Source organism: Carcharhinus amblyrhynchos, chromosome 5 (genome assembly GCF_965287045.1).
Source record: "Carcharhinus amblyrhynchos chromosome 5, sCarAmb.v2.hapA, whole genome shotgun sequence".
Taxonomy (NCBI): Eukaryota; Metazoa; Chordata; class Chondrichthyes; order Carcharhiniformes; family Carcharhinidae; genus Carcharhinus; species Carcharhinus amblyrhynchos.
In genome coordinates, this window is record NC_137328.1 from 83,592,367 (window position 1) to 83,613,743 (window position 21,377).

Genomic DNA, 21,377 nt, shown 5'->3' on the forward strand with positions numbered 1-21,377 from the left:
TACACGAGTTGGAATGTCTTGTTGAAGTTGTACAAGACATTGGTAAGGCCATACTTGGAATACTGTGTGCAATTCTGGTCACCCTATTATAAAAAGGATATTATTAAACTAGAAAGAGTGCAGAAAAGATTTACTAGGATGCTATCAGGCTTTGATGGACTGAGTTTTAAGGAAAGACTAGATTGACTGGGACTTTTTTCTCTGGAGCATAGGAGGCTGAGGGGTGACCTTATAGAGGTCTATAAAATAATGAGGGGCACAGATCATCTAGACAGTCAATATCTTTTCCCAATGGGAGGGAGTCTAAAACTAGAGGGCATAGGTTTAAGGTGAAAGGGGAGAGATACAAAAGTGTCCAGAGGGATAATATTTTCGCATAGAGGGTGGTGAGTGTCTGGAACAAGCTGCCAGAGGTAGTAGAGGTGGGTGGGTACAGTTTTGTCTTTTAAAAAGCATTTAGATAGTTACATGGCTACGATGGGTATAGAGGGATAAGGGCCATTATGCGAGCAATTGGGATTATCTTAGGGGTTTCTAAAAAAAAAGGTGGCTTGGACAAGTTGGGCTGAAGGGTCTGTTTCCATGCTGTAAACCTCTATGACAATAACAAAGTAAGAAACACAGGAAAACAAAGATAAAGAAGAGACCATAGACTGACCATGAATCTAATTGCATCAAGGAAATGATGAAACAGCCAGGACAAAGGCAGTGAAAATAAGTAGAGAAAATAATTCTTAGTTTCATTACTTACCACTTAATGTTGTATCATAGATGACAGGAAGGATTATAAATATGGCCCCAGTTGCTTTTTCTTTGATTAACTGAGAGGGGTGCATGGATTCAATCCCCATTAACTCACAAGAAAACATGCAATTTCAGGAAGCTGAACAATTGGCAATCATGGCAGCATTTACACAAAACAAACAATTCAGAAAAAAGTAAACACTGGATATTATCAACTAATGTTTGGTAAAAGCTGAAAATGTGAAACTGTACTAAGCAGATTATTCAGTATACTCAATACTGGGCTATCTTATAGATTATTATAGAGACCATCATTTTTAATCTTCTAGGGCTCTTAACCTTTTCTTTCCTTCTTAGTAAGTTCTAGCTCGCAATTTGTGCAGTTTGAAATGTTTATCAATAATTATGTAGCACATCACAGCTTAGTCTTTGCCTGTAACATCTCAATTACAGACATGTATGCCATTTACTCAGTCAATATCTCACAAGCAGACTGACCCGAGTAATAAACTATAGTGTGTCCAATGAACAAAATCTTCTTTATATCACATCTTCAAAAAATTAAAATAACGAATGTTAAATATAACTTCAAATACAAACTTATTGTTGTGCAGCTTGGAAAGTGACCCAGGCCAAGTTGTTATCCATAAAGTTTTAGTCCCAAAGTGCTTTTATTTCCCATTATGTGTATTTACCATAAAAATCATGATGAATATTTCTGACACAACCAAGTGAGGATGAAATTGGATACGGGCAGTGATACAAAACAGATGGCATTGTGTTTGCTGCCTGACACAGCCAATATTCAAATCTGCTGAAATCGGCAGGACAATATCAGACTGACATTTCACGATGCTGACATAATTCAATTTGTTTTACATTCCCACCCAATTTCACTGTTTTTACTAGTGTAGGACAGGAAGTAACAGGCTGTCAGGATTCTGACCCTTTAGGGATGGTCTTTTACAAAATTCTCACAAAGCAATAGGAAAGCGAGTGGTATGAATGAGTGTGATGTTTGCCTCAGGTCAGGTGGATCATTTCTGCTTGAATCTTTGTGTGTGTTGCTCTGCCATTTTCTGCTCCATCACTAATACCTGGCAACTCTTCCACGGAGGTCCCCGATACCAGCTAAATGCTTGTGGTCCAGCCTCTGAACTGCAAAGCTAGTTCTTGCAGTCACACCATCTCTTGTTCTAATCTGTTCTTCTAGAACCTAGGAGAACATCATATTTATTATAAATGTTATGTTTACCCACAATTGAATATGGCATCTCCACTTTTTTTTAAAAGGGGAGGAACTTTTTGGAATGCAAGAGGTCTGTATGGATTTTTTTTGCACCAAATGTCATCGTGAAGCAGTTCTGAGTGGAATAAAAACCAGTTTCAATGTTGATTATGTTCCCTCAATGCTTCTTCAGCAAGTGCCTATGACAGTGAACAGCATGTCAACTGCAGTCTTTTATTGGACTCCTGTAATTCTTAAATACTTCACAGTTTTGTAAGTTGGGCTTAGAACCATCAGGAAAATAGAAAAATCAGAAAATCCCCACATTAATTTCACATAAGACACTTGGAATCATAAGTAAAAGAGTGCAATAACATCAGTTATATTCTGCATTCAGACCCAGAGGTGAGAGAAAATTGTAAATTCAATGCATCAGTTCATTAATACAATGGGCTGTAACTTCTGAACTCCCAAGCATTTGATTTGGGAAGTTCAAGGATAAGGGTTTTGCATGTCAATTGCCCAGAAATGCAAACTTCCTCTGAGCAATTGCCTGCACTGGGAATCATATGAAAATGCAATTTAAATGATACACTTCAGATGGTTCCAGCTGTATTATTCAAATAATTTTCCAGATAAACATTATAAGAATTACAACCTCTTCTAACTTAGAACATAAGAAATAGGAGCAGGAGTAGGCCATCTAGCCCTTCGAGCCTGCCCCGCCATTCAATAAGATCATGGCTGATCTGTCGTGGCTCAGTTCCACTTTCCCGCCCTCTCCCCATAACCCTTAATCCCCTCTCTTATCAAGAACCCATCAACCTGCTTCTTAAAAATATTTAGCGAGGCAGCCTCCACCACTTCAACGGGCAGAGAATTCCAGAGATTCACCACCCTTTGAGTGAAGAAGTTCCTCCTCAACTCCGTTCTAAACCGCCTCCCCTTTATCTTGAGGCTGTGCCCCCTAGTCCTACTGTCTTTTTTGAGCGGGAAGAGTCTCTCCACCTCTATCCTACCCATCCCATTCATCATCTTATACGTCTCAATGAGATCTCCCCTCATTCTTCTAAACTCTAACGAGTACAAGCCCAGTTTATTCAGCCTCTCCTCATAGCTCAATCCCCTCAACTCCGGTATCAGCCTAGTAAACCTCCTCTGCACTCCCTCCAGGGCTAAAATATCCTTGCGCAGGTGCAGCGCCCAAAACTGCACACAGTACTCCAGCTGCAGCCTCACCAATGCCCTATACAGCTGCAGCAAGACCTCCCTACTTTTATATTCAATCCCCCTCGCTATGAAGGCCAGCATCCCATTCGCCTTCCTGACCACCTGCTGCACCTGCAAGCTGGGTTTTTGCGACTCATGCACAAGGACCCCGAGGTCCCTCTGCACCGTCGCCTGCTGCAGTTTTTCGCCACGTAAGTAATAGTCCTTCCTACCAAAGTGGACCACCTAACACTTGCCAACATTAAATTCCATTTGCCATTTCCTGGCCCATTCGCCCAGCCTATCTAGATCCTTCTGCAGACTCTCCACACCCTCCGCACAATTTGCCTTTCCCCCAATCTTGGTGTCATCAGCAAATTTCGACACCCTGCACTCGGTTCCCTCCTCCAGATCATCTATATAAATGGTAAATAGCTGAGGCCCCAGCACCGACCCCTGGGGCACCCCACTAGTCACCAACCGCCAATCCGAATAGCACCCATTGACCCCCACTCTCTGCCTCCTATTTGACAACCAATCCTCTATCCACGCTAACACCCTACCCCCAACTCCATGTCCCCTGACCTTCTGCAATAACCTCTTGTGAGGTACCTTGTCAAACGCCTTCTGAAAATCCAGAAAGACCACACCCACTGTGAAGACACAGACTACTCCCCCAAGCCACAACAGGACTGTGTAGGTAGCCATGGTAAAATGCATGGGGTTATAGAAATAGAGTAGTGGACGTAGGTAAGATGCTCTTTTGGACAGTCAATGCAAACTTGATGGGTGAAATGGCCTCCTTCTGTACTGTACGGATTCTATGATTCTATACAAGTGCAGGTCAGAGGCTGACAATTCTGAGACATGTAATTTACCTACTGATGTCCCAAGCCTGTCCACCATATACAAGGCACAAGTCAAGAATATAAAGGAATACTTTTCACTTGTCTGGGAGAGTGCAACTCCAACAACAATCAGGAAGCTCAACACCATCCAGGACAAAGAAGCCCATTTAATTGGTATCCCAACCACCACCTTAAACATTTACCCCCATCACCAATCCACAATGGCAGAGGTTATACTACACGATGGCAGCAATTTACTAAGGCTCCTTGGATAAGCATGTTCCAAACCTACTGCATTTACCAATTAGACGGACAAGGGTAGCAAATGCAACCTGAAAGATCCCCTTTGAGCCACATACCTTCCTGATTTGAAACTATATCACAGTTCCCTCACTGTCTTTATGTAAAAATCCTGGAACTACTTTCCTAATGTGGGTGTACCTATACTACATGAACTATAGCAGTTTGTTATGAAGACATACTTCATTATAAAAAAGAATTTGAGGTATTACCTCCCAAGAGTCCATGGCAGTCCACGAGACTGGGAAGACTAATGGGAACATGCAAAATTCTGCACTGGGCCAAACAGAGAACTAAAGTCCCATAGGAGGCAATAAAGTCAGTAAAGATCAAAGAGGCTACTGGAAAGCCAACAGAATTTGAAGAGGCCAGATTAGAACTCGTGGAATTTAAAGAGACTAAAACAGAGCCACAGGAAAACAAAACAGAAGTATGGTTAGCAGAAACCTTCTTCCAAGATTTAAATAGGGGCCACTTCCAAAACAGGCAAAGATAAAGTGAGGGAAATGCTTCTCCTGATGTAAGTGCCAAAGGGAGAGTGCAAGGAAGCTGTGATGTCAGACATGGGACACATTGGGAAAAAACTCACTCCTAAAATAAAAGGAAAAGTGATGATGATATGCCATAAAACAAACACTTGTGGAATCCACAAAGGAAATACAAGTGAAATCCGAGCGAATAGCATTGCTGCCTCACAGCACCAGGGACCCAGGTTCGATTCGCAGCTTGGGTCACTGTCTGTGCGGAGTCTACACACCTGTTCCCCCTGTATCTTCATGGGTTTCCTCCAGTTTCCTCCCATAGTCTGAATGATGTGCTGGTTCTGTGCATTGGTAACGCTAAATTCTCCCTCAGTGCACCCGAACAGGTGCTGACATATGACGAACAAGGGCTTTTCACATTAACACTGCAATTAAGTTAATGTAACCCTACCTGTGACACTAACAAACAAACACTCACAGGAGAATCAAATGGTCAGGTTCCAAATTCAAATCTAACCTCACCCAACAATTCAGCTTCAGAACCCACTAAAGGTAAAATGCAGAACAAGCTCACAAGGGGTCAAGAATAACTCATCACCACCATTATCCCGGAAATAAGGTCAATGTACCTGTTAAACTCATGGATCGTGGAAATGGCAATTAAGGGGTGAAGAAATTTGCAGGCAATGCAATAAGTCAGAGAGATTTGCATTTTACAAACCGTGATCTACAGCAGCCTATGAAATTCAACACCCTCAAAAACTCAAGGATTGATCATGAGCTTACACTAAAGTTCACAAAAGACTTGTATGTCTGTCAAGATTAAAATCTTCCACACACCTGACGAAGGAACAGCTTTTCCGAAAGCTTACGGGATTACTATCAAATAAACTGGTTGGACTTTAGCCTGGTGTCGTGAGACTTCTTAGCAAGATTAAAATATGCAGAGCACTACCACCAGTTGTTGGTGAAAACACAACCACCCTAGACAATATTCAGCAGGGACTTAGGAAGAAAGAGATTTAATTATTATCCTAAGTATGTGAAGAGAATAATAAGAAATTGGAACTTAGAACATTGCAGGGTAAGGATGATGAATAACTGTTTGAGGATGGATGTCTGTTTATTCCTTTTTTAAAAAAAAGCAACTTTGTAATAGAGTCCAACAAAGCATTTCACATTGTGGTGAGGTGTTATAAAACCTTGCTTTATTTAAGAAAAAGCTTATAAATTTACTGGCTAGAAACCATTGATTGGATTTTTAAAGAGCCTGTATTGAAAGATTTATTACCTTTAATATTTTGGGATTTACTGCGGTATTCTGTGAATCAGGTCTAGAGCTGTGTGTGTGTGTGTGTGTGTGTGTGTGTGTGTGAGAGAGGGAGAAAGACAGAGAGAGCATAATTTAATGAAGTTAGGCACTGAGTGTCTACAAGGTTGAGGACATCAGAGAGATGTCAAAAGTGGAACTGATCCACTTCAGATCAGCCATGATCTTACTGAATCGCGGGGCAGGCTCGAAGGGCTAGATGACCTACTCCTGCTCCTATTTCTTATGTTCTTATGTTCAAAGACATGCAAATGATGTAAACATAGCCATGTTAAATTTTATTTAATAAACAAGACATGGATAGAAATTTGCATTAGAAAATAGGGGAAGGTTTGAATTTCTAGTTGTCAAATTTCAAAGAGATGAGAAAGGGCTTACAGCTTGGAAAAGATCATAAATAAATGAGGTAAGTGACATTTTATTTGACCCAGAAGTGGGGACAACAGTGAGGCAATTAAAGATTTATATGTATTCTGGAAAAGGGTAACTTTCAAACAAGGATAAGGACAAATGAATCAAGATGAAAGGTAATAAGGAGAGATGTTAAGAGCCATTCTTGGGTGTAGCCATGTGAGTCCTCCTGAGCTGCTGCACTGTGCTGGGAACAGAGCTGTGAAGAGGCAAAAATGAAATTAGCCACTCAGTTAAACCAGGAATGTCAAGAAGCTCCAAAAAGGCAGTCTGGATCTTTGAAGTTTCTTGAATTTCCACAGCAGAATTTAAGTGAGAATGGCAAATCCTGTAATATACCTTCCTTAATGCAGCAGCAGGTTCGCTTGTGGCAATATTATTGAATGTTTATAGTTAAACAAAAGGGATTGTTGCCCAAAGGGATGTTTGCGAGTCTACCCAAGTCGGAAGTGTTTTGGGAGAATGTTCTGCAAGACTCATTTTAACTGTGTACATAGAATCTTGTGTGTTTAAGCTTTCTTTTCTTAATAAATGTTTTAATTAAATGTTTAAGATAGCAAAAGTGTTACTTGAATTTGTGGTTTCTGAATTCAATAAAAATATCTATTCATTATCAAATTATAATAAGAGGTGTGATACATAGGATAGGTTTTAATTTGGGATTTGGTTTGTGTAGCAATTATCATAAGCCACATTCAAGTGACTTGAAACTACGGCTTCTAAGAGAGCTGAAAATTTACATTACTGACATGCTAAATTCTGAAGCTATTAAGTGAAGTTCTCCCCTCTAGTAAAGCCCAGGAGAGACAATTACCTCGAAGGAGTATGAATCTGATTACCTCCTAATCCACTCTCAGAACTACTGACAATCACCTGGGTAGGAAACATGTACAAAGAACAAAGAACATCCCAGCACGGGAAACAGGCCCTTTGGCCCAATGAGCCCGCGCCGCCGCATCTTCCCACACCTACCCTGCCCTGTGTGTATGTGAGTGGAACCCCTAATGTAGCCAGATTCAGGGGAGAGTAGTGTCAATTTGGTACACCAATCAGCCTAAGAGCACATCTTTGGGGTGTGGGAGGAAACCGGAGCACCCGGAGGAAACCCACGCAACCACAGGGAGAATGTGCAAACTCCCACAGACACAGGCCCAAATCCATGTATCTGCACAGCTAGCAGTGATAGTCGCTGAGCTGTTGCGGTGCCCATCTGCTGGTCCAGGATTAAGCGCACACAACGACACAAAGTACTAGGCCACTCCCAGAACCTCCAAAAGCAGCCCACGCACGACCCATCGTGTGCATGCCCCTCGTTTGACAACAAGGTGGACCGACACCTGTGGAATAAAAAGACAATACGTTAACATATAATACTACATTTCCGTGTCGTCCTGAGGCTCTGACCCTATTTAATACCCTCTACTATAACCCTCCATCCTTGCTTCGCTCATGTGTCTAAGTAAACCTTAAACAAGTCCAATGTGCCTGCCTCCACCACCCTACTCGGTAGCACGTTCCATACCCCCATGACCCTCTGTGTGAAAAACTTTCCTCTCATATCCAAATTATACTTCTCCCCCCTCACCCTTAGATCGTGACCTCTCGTAATTGTCCCCAATCTAGGGAAAAGCCTACCACTGTTTACTCTATCTATTCCCTTCAGTATTTTATATACCTCTATCATATCACCCCTTAATCTCCGTCTTTCTAAGGAGAAGAGCCCCAGTTTCTCCAACCTTTCCTCGTAACTCAGTCTTTCCATGCCAGGCGACATCCTGGTAAACCTCCTCTGCACCCTCTCCAGGGTCTCCACGTCCTTCCGGTAGTAAGGTGACCAGAACTGGACACAGTACTCCAAATGCGGTCTAACCAACGTTCTGTACAACTGAAGCATTAGACGGCAGCTCTTATACTCTATACCCCTTGCTATAAAGGCTAGCATTCCATTAGCTTTCTTCACAACCTTCTCTACCTGTGTCGACACCTTCAGAGAGTTGTGCACCTGCACTCCTAGGTCCCTCTGTATCTCTATACTCTTAATCCGTCTACCTTTTATCACATAACTCCTCCCTGCATTATTCCTTCCAAAATGCATCAGCTCGCATTTGTCAGGATTAAATTCCATCTGCCATCTATCTGCCCAATATACCAACCTATCTATATCCTGCTGTGTCACCTGACAGTCCTCCTCAGTATCTGCCAATCCTACCATCTTGGTGTCATCCGCAAATTTGCTGATCACACCACGTACGCCCTCTTCTAAGTCGTTTATATATACTACAAACAGGAGAGGTCCCAGTACTGAGCCCTGCGGCATACCACTGGTGACTGGCCTCCAGCCAGAAAAGGTCCCCTCGACAACTACTCTCTGTCTCCTATTTCCCAACCAGTTTTCGATCCACCTAGCTACCTGTCCTTGTATCCCATGTGCCTTAACCTTTTCTACCAGCCTACCGTGAGGGACTCTGTCAAACGCCTTACTGAAATCCATATAGATGACATCAACGGTTCGCCCATCGTCAACCGCTTTTGTCACCTCCTCGAAGAATTCCACCAGATTCGTAAGGCAAGACCTCCCCCAAACAAAGCCATGTTGCGTATCCCTAATCAGATCGCAACGCTCCAAATGCTCATACATCCTATCCTTAAGAATTTTTTCCAATAATTTTCCTACCACCGACGTCAAACTCACTGGTCTCTAATTACCAGGGTTATCCCTACTACCCTTTTTAAACAGCGGTACCACATTAGCTACCCTCCAGTCTTCTGGGACCTCACCTGTGTCCAAAGAAGAGACAAAGATTTGCGTCAGAGGAGGTATTGTATTGGAGGTAATCACCTCAGATAATGAACCCTGGCTGAGAAAGGAATCCACCCTAACCATGATCTAATGAAGTTGAAACCACTCATTGGGAATACGTTATACATCACCATGTTTGTCTTACTGCTCAGTTGGAGAGAGATCATGTGACAAGCCAGCTAACTCTTTTTATGTTAAAGGAATTATTTTCTCCAGACCAAAAGCAGAAAAGACGTTGAAGTGGCAAAATCCTTTTGTGGACCTTGTTCGCTCTTTGCAAGCTCTGCTATTTGACAATCCATTTGACAGAGACAGAAATTTTAAAATTAACTCAACACAGCAGCTGATAAATTGTCCGCCTACATTTTTACACCACATTAACGCTGAAACCAGCAGGACCACAGAGCCCAGCCTGTATCCACCCAAATCATTAACCAATAAGAACCCAATCACTTTAGTTTTTATTGGACTTGAAAGTACACAGACTTTATCATTCCACTCTGTAACTCATTGGTTTGTGCGTGTGAACATTGAGTCTATGTGCATGCAAAAGTTGGAATATCTTTTTTTTTAAACACCTGGTTAGAAGTACTTTTCTTTTTGAAAAACTCAAGGAAACCTGTTTGTGTCTCTTATAGTCCAGCACATAAACAATTAAGTACATATTTTAAAAAATCATGGTCAAATAAGAAATGGGGAAAGAGGTGAGAGAGAGCCATTCAACAGTGCCAGGGACCCGGGTTCAGTTCCTGGCTTGGATCACTGTCTGTGTGGAGTTTGCACGTTCTCCCTATGTTTGCTTGGGTTTCCTTCGGGTGCTCTGGTTTCCTCACACTGCCCAAAGATGTGCAGGTTAGGTAGATTAGCCATGCTAAATTGCCCCTCAGTGTCGGGGGACTAGTTAGGGTAAGTGCATGGGGTTATGAAGATAGGGCCTAGGGCCTGGGTAGGACTGTGGTTGGTGCAGACTTGATGGGCCAAATGGCCTCCTTCTGCATTGCAGAATCCCATGATTAGGAAAAATTTGCTTGAGGAACTCACTGATGCTAGTTGGCCTACTCCTGCTCCTATTTCTTATGTTCTTATGTTCTATACGGAAGCTGATGTGATTCACTGTAAAACATTACACATCAATTTGTAGGTGGCAGATTCATGGCAATTAAGTAGATTGAACATGTGATACTGAGTGAAATGGAGCACATAACCTGAGTTCTCAAGCCACTCATACAAGTGCCATTATGAGATTATGAACAGCAATCTCCGTGTTCATTGTAGTTAGCAAAGCAAAACCTTCATACCTCTATGTCAGTACTTAGTTGTTTGAGAATACTCATTATGACATGTATGTGGTTTTCCAGCAGCTCTGGGGATAGTTTCTCAAATGGCTTGTTGCCTTGGTTTTCTCTCAAGTAGGTTATGATATCTTCTTTTATCTGAAAAGCCTGCTCCAGAAGTACTGCAGTAGTCCTTTCCTGGTTGGATAGACGATCATCCATGATTTTTAAATGGCTCTTTGGCACTACAGGAACTTGAAGAAAGGGGTGGTCTCTGGATTACCAAAAAAAAAGGAACACAGGAAAAGTAGGTCTTTAGCCCTTTGAGCCTCTTCTGCCATTCAGTTAGATTATCATAGCTGATCTGTGACCTAACTCCAATATGCCCACCTTTGTCCCAAATTCCTCAATGCCCTTGGCTAGCAAAAATCTACCAATTGCAACCACACCATCAACTTATATTTACAATAATACCTTTGACATAATGAAGCATCCCAAGGTGCTTCAAAGAAATATTATAAAGCAAAGTACAATACCAAGCCATAAAAGGTGATAGATATTAAGTCAAATGACCAAAAGCTTATCATGGAAACAGGTTTTAACAAGTATCTTGACTAACCCCCCACTCCACAAACTAGTGTTGTAAAAAGGAATCACGGCTTCCTTTCAACTGCTGCAACCGGGAACCACTGCAATTCCTTCATCCAGCCTGAGTTGGAATATCGAGCAAGAAAGATGCAGCTGTGTTGGAGTGTCAGTGAAAAGGAATGGACTGACAATCTGACTGCAATTTGGAAGTTCTGGCCCCAGGACTAAATTTCCTTTTCCAAATAATTTTTGAAGGGTTTTCAGGTAATATTTCACACTTCATATTATTTCCTCTGTGTAATAATTTTATGGTTCAAAATAGTTGTGTCTTTTTTCATATTCTGAAACATCTATTCCTTATTGAACACGGATTTGGAAACAAACTACTAGCGGAATTTATGAAGTTTTATGAATAAAAGTTTCACATTGAAATTCTTCTCAACAATTCAGCTTATTCACTGAATAAATCATGAAATTAACTCTGGATTACTATTACAGATAGACTTAATGTTTCCTTTTACTCACCTTCCTCCCCATAACTTCTCAGAAACCTCTCCTTCACAAAAGCACTCTTCAAATTCACAGAGATGCATTATCTACCCCCTTCACAAAACACCCTTACCGTTTTTCTTCTTCATTTCTATACATCCTACTTTCCCCTCAGCTCCCTCACAACCCAACCCAACACACTTGGGACTCACAAAGTTACATTTCTCTCCTTGCTGCTAGTCTGCCACAAGCTACTATTTAAGCAAAATGTTGTTCTGGGATGAACAACCCAGAAGAAGAAGAAAGCCTTACCCAGAACTATCTTGGATGGAATGGAGTTGTGGGGAGGGTGGGGTGGAAATCACTGTATATTTCTATCCATTAATATGAAATGTTCTTTGTGTCTTAGAAAAAGCACACTTTATTATAAGAGAGGTGTGAAATCATCAGAATTGCAAAGTTACACATAACCATAGATAATATTCATATATTGTGTTTTTTTGAATTCAGTTACAAAAATAGTTGGACATCTAATAATTGCTCAATTTTCCTAACCCATGGACAGGAAGCTGGGCATACGGGAAACTAGGAAGGAGCCACTATGAAACAGCTCCTGATGCACCCCTGGGCTCCAAGGAAGTTGGGTTGAGGACTGGATTGGTTGTCCACTCTATGCAGGCAGGCAACCAGCTAATTAATGCAATTAAGGTCCTACTCAAAGGCTATTTTGCAGAGCTATTTTACTGCTTTGGAATTGTTCCTGGTTGGAGACTACCAGCTCAATCAAGCGGACCTCCCAGTGAACAAGAGCAGTAGGAGACCATTTGACCCATTGAGCCTGCTCCAACATTTAATGGTACCATGGCTAATCTGGAGCTTCAACTCTTCTTTCTAACGATATCCCTCAGAGACCAAATGTTTGTCTATCTCAGCTTTAAATATATCCCATAATGGTATATCCACAACCCACTGGGGTAGGAAAGTCCAAAGATTCACAATCCTCTGAGTGAAGAAATTTCTCCTCATCTCAATCTGAAATGATTGGTCCCTTATCCTGTTCTAGATTCCCCAACCTGGACAAAAATGTCCTAGTGTCTACCCTGTCAAGACCCTTCATGATCTTGAATGTTTCAGTGAGGTCACCTATCATTCTTCTAAACTCCAAAGAACATAGACCCAATTTACTGCCTTATCATAGGACAACCTTCTCACCCTGGGAACCAACCTAGTGAACATTTTTTGTACTACCTCCAATGCAATTGCATCTTTCCTTAAATATGAAGACCAAAATTCCACACATTATTCCCAATGCAGTACACCAAACCATTGTTCAGTTTTAGCAAAACTTCTTTATTCTTGTACTTTTGGTGCATTGGCCTTTATAAATTGGAGTATCAAGTATAAAAGTTGGAGTGTTATGGTAAGGTTGTATAAGGCATTGGTGAGGCCGAATTTAGAGCATTGTGTACAGTTTTGGTCACCTAGTTACAGGAAGGATGTAAATAAAGTTGAAAGAGTGCAGAGAAGGTTCATGTTGCTGGGACTTGAGAAGCTGAGATCTAGAGAAAGATTGAATAGGTTAGGACTTTATTCCCTGGAGCCTAGAAGAATGAGGGGAGGTTTGATAGAAGTGTATAAAATTTTGATGGGTATAGATAAAGTGAATGCAAGTAAGCTTTTTCCACTGAGGCTAGAGGAGAAAAAAACCAGAGGGCATGGGTTAAGGGTGAAAGGAGAGAAGTTTAAAGGGAATATTTAAAGGGAATATTTGCTGATGACACCAAGATTGGTGGAACGGCAAATTGCGTGGAGGGTGTGGAGAGTCTGCAGAAGGATCTAGATAGGCTGGGCGAATGGGCCAGGAACTGGCAAATGGAATTTAATGTTGGCAAGTGCGAGGTGGTCCACTTTGGTAGGAATAATGGTAGGAAGGATTATTACTTACGTGGAGAAAAACTGCAGCAGGCGACGGTGCAGAGGGACCTCGGGGTCCTTGTGCATGAGTCGCAAAAACCCAGCTTGCAGGTGCAGCAGGTGGTCAGGAAGGCAAATGGGATGCTGGCCTTCATAGCAAGGGGGATTGAATATAAAAGTAGGGAGGTCTTGCTGCGGCTGTATAGGGCATTGGTGAGGCCGCAGCTGGAGTACTGTGTGCAGTTTTGGGCGCCGTACTTACGCAAGGATATTTTGGCCTTGGAGGGAGTGCAGAGGAGGTTTACTAGGCTGGTGCTGGAGTTGAGGGGGTTGAGCTATGAGGAGAGGCTGAATAAACTAGGCTTGTACTCGTTAAAGTTTAGAAGAATGAGGGGAGATCTCATTGAGACATATAAGATGATGAATGGGATGGATAGGATAGAGGTGGAGAGACTTTTCCCGCTCAAAAAGGACAGGAGGACTAGGGGGCACAGCCTCAAGATAAAGGGGGGGCGCAGTTTAGAACGGAGTTGAGGAAGAACTTCTTCACTCAAAGGGTGGTGAATCTCTGGAATTCTCTGCCCGTTGAAGTGATGGAGGCTACCTCGCTAAATATTTTTAAGACGCGGGTTGACGGGTTTTTGATAAGAGAGGGGATTAAGGGTTATGGGGAGAGGGCAGGAATGTGGAACTGAGCCATGACAGATCAGCCATGATCTTATTGAATGGCGGGGCAGGCTCGAAGGGCCAATGGCCTACTCCTGCTCCTATTTCTTATGTTCGTATGAGCGGGGTGGGCCTTCTTCACGCAGAGAGCGGTGGAAGTGTGGAAGGAGCTGCCGGATAAAGTGGTAAGTGCGGGGTCACTTTTAACATTTAAGAAAAACTTGGATGGGTTCATGGATGAGGGGGATATGGAGAGATATGATTCAAGTGCAGGTCAGTGGGACTAGGCAAAAAATGGTTCAGCACAGGCAAGAAGGGCCAACTGGCCTGTTTCTGAGCTGTAATTTTCTATGGTTCAATGGTTCTACTCCAGACAATCTGCAAAAAGGCTACAATTTCATTTGCTTTCCTAATTGCTTGTGGCATCTGCATACTAAGTTTATGTCTTCTTTGTACAAATACACCCAAGTCTTTCTCAACATCAGCATTTACAAGTTTCATGTATTTTCAAAAATATTCTGCTTTTCTATTCTTGTAGCCAAAGTGAATAACCTTACACTTCCAAAACTATATTCCATCTGCCACCTTCTTGCTACTCACTTAACCAATCTATATTTCTTTGCCCTCTTTGTATGCTCCTCACAGTTTGCATCCCTACCTAACTTTGTGTCATTAAAAAACATAGATATACTACACTGTCTTTGTCGTTAATATGGATTGTAAATAGTGGAGGCCCCAGCACTGATCCTTGTGGCATTCTGCTAGTTATATAGTCTGCCAACTTGAAAATGTCCCATTTATTCCTATTTTCTGCTTCACGTCTGTTAATCAATCCTTGCTAATATATCACTCACAATTCCTTTTGAGCAGCACCTAAATGAATGCCTTTTGGAAATTCAAGGAGACTAGATCTACTGGTTCCCGTTTATCTGTCCTACCAGTTACATCCTCATAAAATTTTGATTTCCCTTGCGTATAACCATATTGACTTGCTCAAATCAAACAATACTTTTCTAAGTGCATTGTCTTTTCTCTTTAAAATAAATAGAGAGGAGATTTGGAGAGCCAAGGCCCTCTCCGAAGTGCTTTTCATGACTCACTAGGACACTGATCCCAGTACAGTTCAGGTGAAGACTGTCCCAACAGTACAACTGCCTCTTGTCTTAGTATTTGTGCCAGTGCCCAATGAATTGAAATCCACTTCTCATACACTGGTCTTTAAGCCATGCATTCAACTGTCTGATCTTATTTACTGTCAACGAATTTGCTCGTAGCTCAGGTGGAAATTGAGAGATTACCATCTTTGTGGCTCTGCTTTTTAATTTAGCCCCTAGCTGATCATATTCCATCAGCAGCAGTGCTTTTTTAATCCTACCTGCATTATTGGTACCCACACATACCATGATAACCGTCTCCCACTCCAAGCCCCTCTTCAGCTTGGAAGCAATATCCTTAACCCCAGCACCAAACAAGCAACAAAGTTCACACATTTGCCTGCCTGCTTCAGCAGCCTCACCTTTAGCATAGGGCTGCTGGCCTGACATTACTACAACTCTTTTGATTAGGCCTGCAACCTTGCGGTTTCACCCACCATCCTGAATAGGGAGAGGGGGGTGAATCTAATGGTGACCAATTAGGATGCTACCTCCTGGAAAGTTGAGCGAGTGGGTTGCTGGTATGTGTGGGTTTAGCACCCATTTAAGAATCCAAGGTCCCAACATCTGCCAGAAAATTCAACCCCTTTTCTCTCTATCATGTCAAGATTAATTTGGTAACATAATAGCTTTCTTGTCTTGCCTATTATAATACAGACAAGAAAGCTATTATGTTACCAAATTAATCTTGACATGATAGAGAGAAAAGGGGTTGAATTTTCTGGCAGATGTTGCGACCTTGGATTCTTAAATGGGTGCTAAACCTACACATACCAGCAACCCACTCACTCAACCTTCCAGGAGGCAGCATCCTAATTGGTCACCATTAGATTCACCCCCCTCTCCCTACATTTTTTTTACTGCTTTTGCCTATTATAATACAAAGCAGTAAAAAAAAATACAACTACAATCTTTTTAATACTGACATGTTGCTTGCCAAGAGCAGTTGAACAAATTATATAATGAGCTAGTCAGTCTAATTCTTCTCTTTCAATTACTACCTGATTATGACAGCAGAAAGTAAAGCACTTTTTTCTAAAACTTACTTTTCTGGTATCTGAACCTGCAGGATGTTTTCTCTGGACATTTTTAAACAAGGTCCAAGTTATTCACCAACACTCTAAAACAGAAGAAGACAGAAAAAACATTAAGACAATAAAAGGCTTTTAAATGTGGCAGTTATGTTTGGCACTTAATTTCATTCTTGCTAATTAATAACTGATGGAGCAACATCTCATAGAATCTCTACAGTACAGAAAAAGTGCATTCAATCCAAGTCTGCACCGACTCTCTGACAGGCCCTATCTCCATAACTTCATGTATTTACCCCACTAATCCCCCTGACCTACACATCCTGGGGAACTAAGAGGCAATTGAGCACGGCCAATCCATCTAACGTACCCATTTTTGGACTGTGGAGGAAACTGGAGCACCCGGAGCAAACCTATGCAAAACGTGCAAATTCCACAGACGGTCACACAAGGCCAGGATTGACCCCCAGGTTCCTGGTGCTGTGAAGCAGCAGCGCTACCAACTGTGCTACTGGGGAAGTGATAGCCTAGTGGTTGACTATTATTGCTCGACTATTAATCCAGGAACCCAGGTAATGTTCTGGGGACCTGGGTTCGAATCCTGCCTCGGCATATGGTGGAATTTGAATTCAATTAAAAAAAACTGAAATTAAGAGTCCACTGATGACCATGAAATCATTGCCAATTGTCAGAAAAACCCATTTGGTTCACTAATGTCCTTTAGGGAAGGAGAGCTGCCATCCTTATCCAGTCCAACCTACATGTAATTCCAGAACCACAGCAATGTGGTTGATTCTCAACTGCCCTCTAAAATAGCATCAGCAGTGCTATTCAGCAGCACCTGCTCAGCGATGCCCAGTTTGGGTTTTGCCAGAGTCACTCAGCTCCTGACCTCATTACAGCCTTGATTCAAACATGGACAAAAGAGCTGAATTCCAGAGATGAAATGACAGTGACAGCCCTTGACATCAAACCGCATTTGATTGAGCATGGCATCAAAGAGCCCTAGCGAAACTAAAATCAATGGATATCGGGGGCAAACTCTCCACTGGTCGGAGTCATATTTAGAACGTAGGAAGATGGTTGTGGAGGGTCAGTCATCACAGCTCCAGGACATCTCTGCAAGAGTCCCTCAGGGTAGTGCCTAGGCCCAACAATCTTCAGCTACTTCATCGATGATCTTCCCTACATCATAAGGTCAGAGGTGGGGAAGTTCGCCAGTGATTGCACAATGTTCAGCACTGTTCGTGACTCCTCAAATACTGAAGCAGTCTATGTTCAAATACAATAATGTTTGGACAATATCCAGGCTTGGGCTGACAAGTGGCACGTAACATTCGAGCCACACAAATACCAGGCAATGATCATCACCAATAAGAGACACCCTAACCACCACATCTTGACATTCAATGGTGTAACCATCACTGAATTCCCCCACTATCAACATTGTTGGGGTTACCATTGACCAGAAACTCAACTGGACTCACCACATAAACACAGTGGCTACAAGAGGAGGTCAGAGACTAGGAATACTGTGGCAAGTAACTCACCTTCTGACTCCCAAAACCTATCCACCATCTACAAGACACTAAGCGTGATGGAATACCCCCCACTTGCTGAGATAGGTACAGCTCCAACAACACTCAAGAAGCTTGACACCATCCAAGACAAAGTAACCTACTTGATTGGCACCACATCTACAAACATTTAATCCCTTTACCACCAATGCTCAGTGGCAGCAGTGTGTACTATCTACAAGATGTACCGCAGCAATTCACCAAAGGTCCTTAGGCAGCAACTTCCAAACCCATGATCACTTTCATCTAGAAGGACAAGGGCAGCAGATAAATGGGAACACCACCACCACTTATAGGTTCCCCTCCAAGCCATTCACCATCCTGACTTGAAAATATATCACCTTTCCTTCGCAATCGCTGGGTCAAAGTCCTGGAATTCCCTCCCTAATGGCGTTGTGGGTCAACCCACAGAACATGGACTGCAGCAATACAAAAAGGCTCATCACCACCTTCTCAAAGACAATTAGGGATGGGGCAATAAATGCTGGCCATTCCCACGAATGAATTAAAAAAAAATGCCATCTTCTTCATCCTCTAGCTGGGCACATTGCAACCCTAGGACTCACTGTTGAGTTCAGCAGCTTTAGGTTGTGATCTTCCTCCTTTTAAAAGAATATCATATACATGTATTGCCTCAATGCAAGCCTCTCTGTCTTTTGTTGTTAAAGTTGCTACTTTTTGTCACAATCCGTCACAGTTTTTACGTATTCTTCCTCCCTTCAGTTCTGACAAAGAGCCAAAGGACTTCAAATGTTAATTCTGCTTCATCTCCTTTACAGATGCTGCCTGACCCACTGAGATTTTTCCAGTATCCATTGTTCATTTAATTAATTTTATGTTTGATTTCAGCATCCTATTAACTTAAGCCACATCTCATTATTAACACAGAACACACATTTACATGCAACTATCATATCAAATGCAACCTACTTTGCCTGAAGCTACAATACTCCCAGTCACTTGATGGTAAAATTGCATTTTCCACGGGCTGTTTACAGTATTATTTGTAAATTGAAAATTCATCTTAATGTTAGATTGTGTATATTTCTCACTATTAATTTGATCTGAAATGCTGAATAATTATGCAAAAAATCTCAATCTCAAACTTTTCGACTCTTGTGAGAAGGTGTTTCCTTAGCAGAGGTTTGGCATTGTTACATTAATGATAATCATCTTTCTATATTAAACAGTTGAGACTTAGCACAACATTAACTGCTGACAATTCAATGGCCATTTCCAAAAATTGAGAAGTCGCCAAAGTGGCGTCTCCCTCTCTCTCTTCGTTTTCCTTTGGTGTCAAAAATATGTTTTGTGTTTTAATAACAGCAACCTAATTTCACAACTTTAGTCAGAGGAGCTAGACACATGTTTAACGATGTGCTAAATTGCATATTTTCTGTTTTACATCATCCGGCAGCATCGAGAAATCAAAAACCGCACCTCGTTTCTTTGAGAATATATAAATAAATCAATGGTCTCCTGAAGGTACATAAAAACGTATTTTATAATATTTAAATGCATTGAATACATCGGGTGAGGTCGGTCCTCATTTTCTCTGCTACTCACCCAGTAGTTTGAGTTCGTTTCCAATTCCCTGCGAGCAGGGGAATCTTTCAAAACGCCAGGAACCACATCGAGCCAAAGGGCAGATTTGTCGCTACTGCACCTCAACTAATTTCGCAGGTTCGAAACTGAACAAGACTCAACCCACACCGCGAACAGTATCTGAAATAACCCGGTTCAATTTCCCGGAAGTCCAAGTCTGACTGTGACCTTGTTTACTACTGTTTCCAAGTGACTGGAATAGTTACCACTTTGTGGTCACTGCACCGAGTGAGCCGAAGAGGAAAAAGATCCATTCGTTTGCAGCCGCAGTTTCAATAAAAATCGAGACGAAACTCTAACAATCGCTATCGCGGCGTTATGATCTGAAGTCTGCCGCATAAAATTGCTTTTGAAATATGCACGTTTTAATATTAAGCAATAATTTTCTTTTGTTTTAATTATGAATTTCAATTGACTACCTATGTGGAAAAGTTAGTGTCTTTTGAAGGTATAAATTTAAAAGAGGACACTATAAAATGCATTAACTGGATGATTCCAGTGCTGATATGGTTCATCGTTTTGGTGTATAATTGAATTTTAGTTGAGGGTTCTTTGGATAAAATGGTCCTCGCTTATTACGGCATAGAACCCGCTTCTTCAGGTTAAATCCTTGACTTCCGAAGACTAAAAACCACACTCACATCGAAGTGTTGACAACTATTTTTTTCGTTTTCCTCCCCCTCCAGTAGGAAGGGGGAGGCTCCTCGTACAGGAACCCAGCAGTGACCAGAATCAGACTGGAGAAATCCAACACTTGCCTTCCCTACCCTCACCCCCGTGTGCCATATGTTTCAGAAACCACCATATCGTCAATGCAATAAATTAGACTCGGAGTGGATGCCAGGACAAAAGGCAGAATGCAGGACAGCTGGGGAGATTCTGAATACTGTAGCAACGAATAGGTACAGACACCGTGGGGTCATCATCCTGTGCGGTAAAGTTTTACAGTTCCAATTTAATTTGGAGTTTTGATATTTTACTCTGTATAGAATCAAAAACGTTACGGTTTGCGGAATTTTAAATGTAAACGCCCCTTCCGTCGTCCCGCCCACAATTGGCCGCACCCCACATGTTCTGCTAGTGCAGGAGTGTTCATCACATTGTGTTCAAATTCTTGCTTGCACAGGCACCCATGATAACCCCTAATGTTATTCACCCATCTGCGCATAGAACAGCAGTCGCATTGAAGCATAGCCTTGGTCTTATTTCTCCTGCTGTAAATATAATTAAAGTCAGTTTGTAATCCGTCTAAATTAATTTCAATTGATACAATTCCAGTCTCTAAAACACATCTGTGTTGCGTCGCAATTTTCTTTATGCACCGCAATCAATTGAAGGCAATTAATGCGTAAAACCAAGAGCATTAAAATTAGCCAGTTGATGAATGGCTCACTTCCTGGCAACCCCACTTGTCAGTGATTCTGAAGACTGCCCTGTTCCAGTCACGAATTGATTGTGGTCAATGTGCTGATTTACGTTCAGGATTATGTTAGTATGTGTATATGAAAAAATAATTCCAATTTCAAATTAAGAAAACAATAATATGACAATAATACAACTGGAGATAAATTGACCAGATACATAAAACAATGCTTGAGCTAAGGTCGTATAAAATGTTTCACAAAAATAGACTTGCTCCAAGGGAATGAGGTTATTGGCAACTTCAATTGCCAATTATTTTAAATCTACCACTTAGCAATGGAAACAATTCCTCCTTTGTTGGTCTC

At 41.8% G+C, this 21,377-nt stretch overlaps 1 protein-coding gene across 1 annotated transcript in view; it reads right to left on the reverse strand.

Annotated features, from left to right (window-relative positions):
* Positions 1–20,326, reverse strand: part of fam81b (family with sequence similarity 81 member B) — a 35,230-nt gene extending 14,904 nt beyond the window's left edge. Inside the window, exons 1-4 of the mRNA XM_080189109.1 lie at positions 19,612–20,326; positions 16,484–16,557; positions 10,651–10,900; positions 1,842–1,960 (exon numbers count right to left, since the gene is read on the reverse strand). Of these exons, the coding sequence (XP_080045235.1) occupies positions 1,842–1,960; positions 10,651–10,900; positions 16,484–16,524 (410 nt within the window). The 5' untranslated portion in view covers positions 16,525–16,557; positions 19,612–20,326. The remainder of the gene's footprint in view (positions 1–1,841; positions 1,961–10,650; positions 10,901–16,483; positions 16,558–19,611) is intronic.
* Between the last annotated feature and the right edge of the window lie 1,051 nt (positions 20,327–21,377).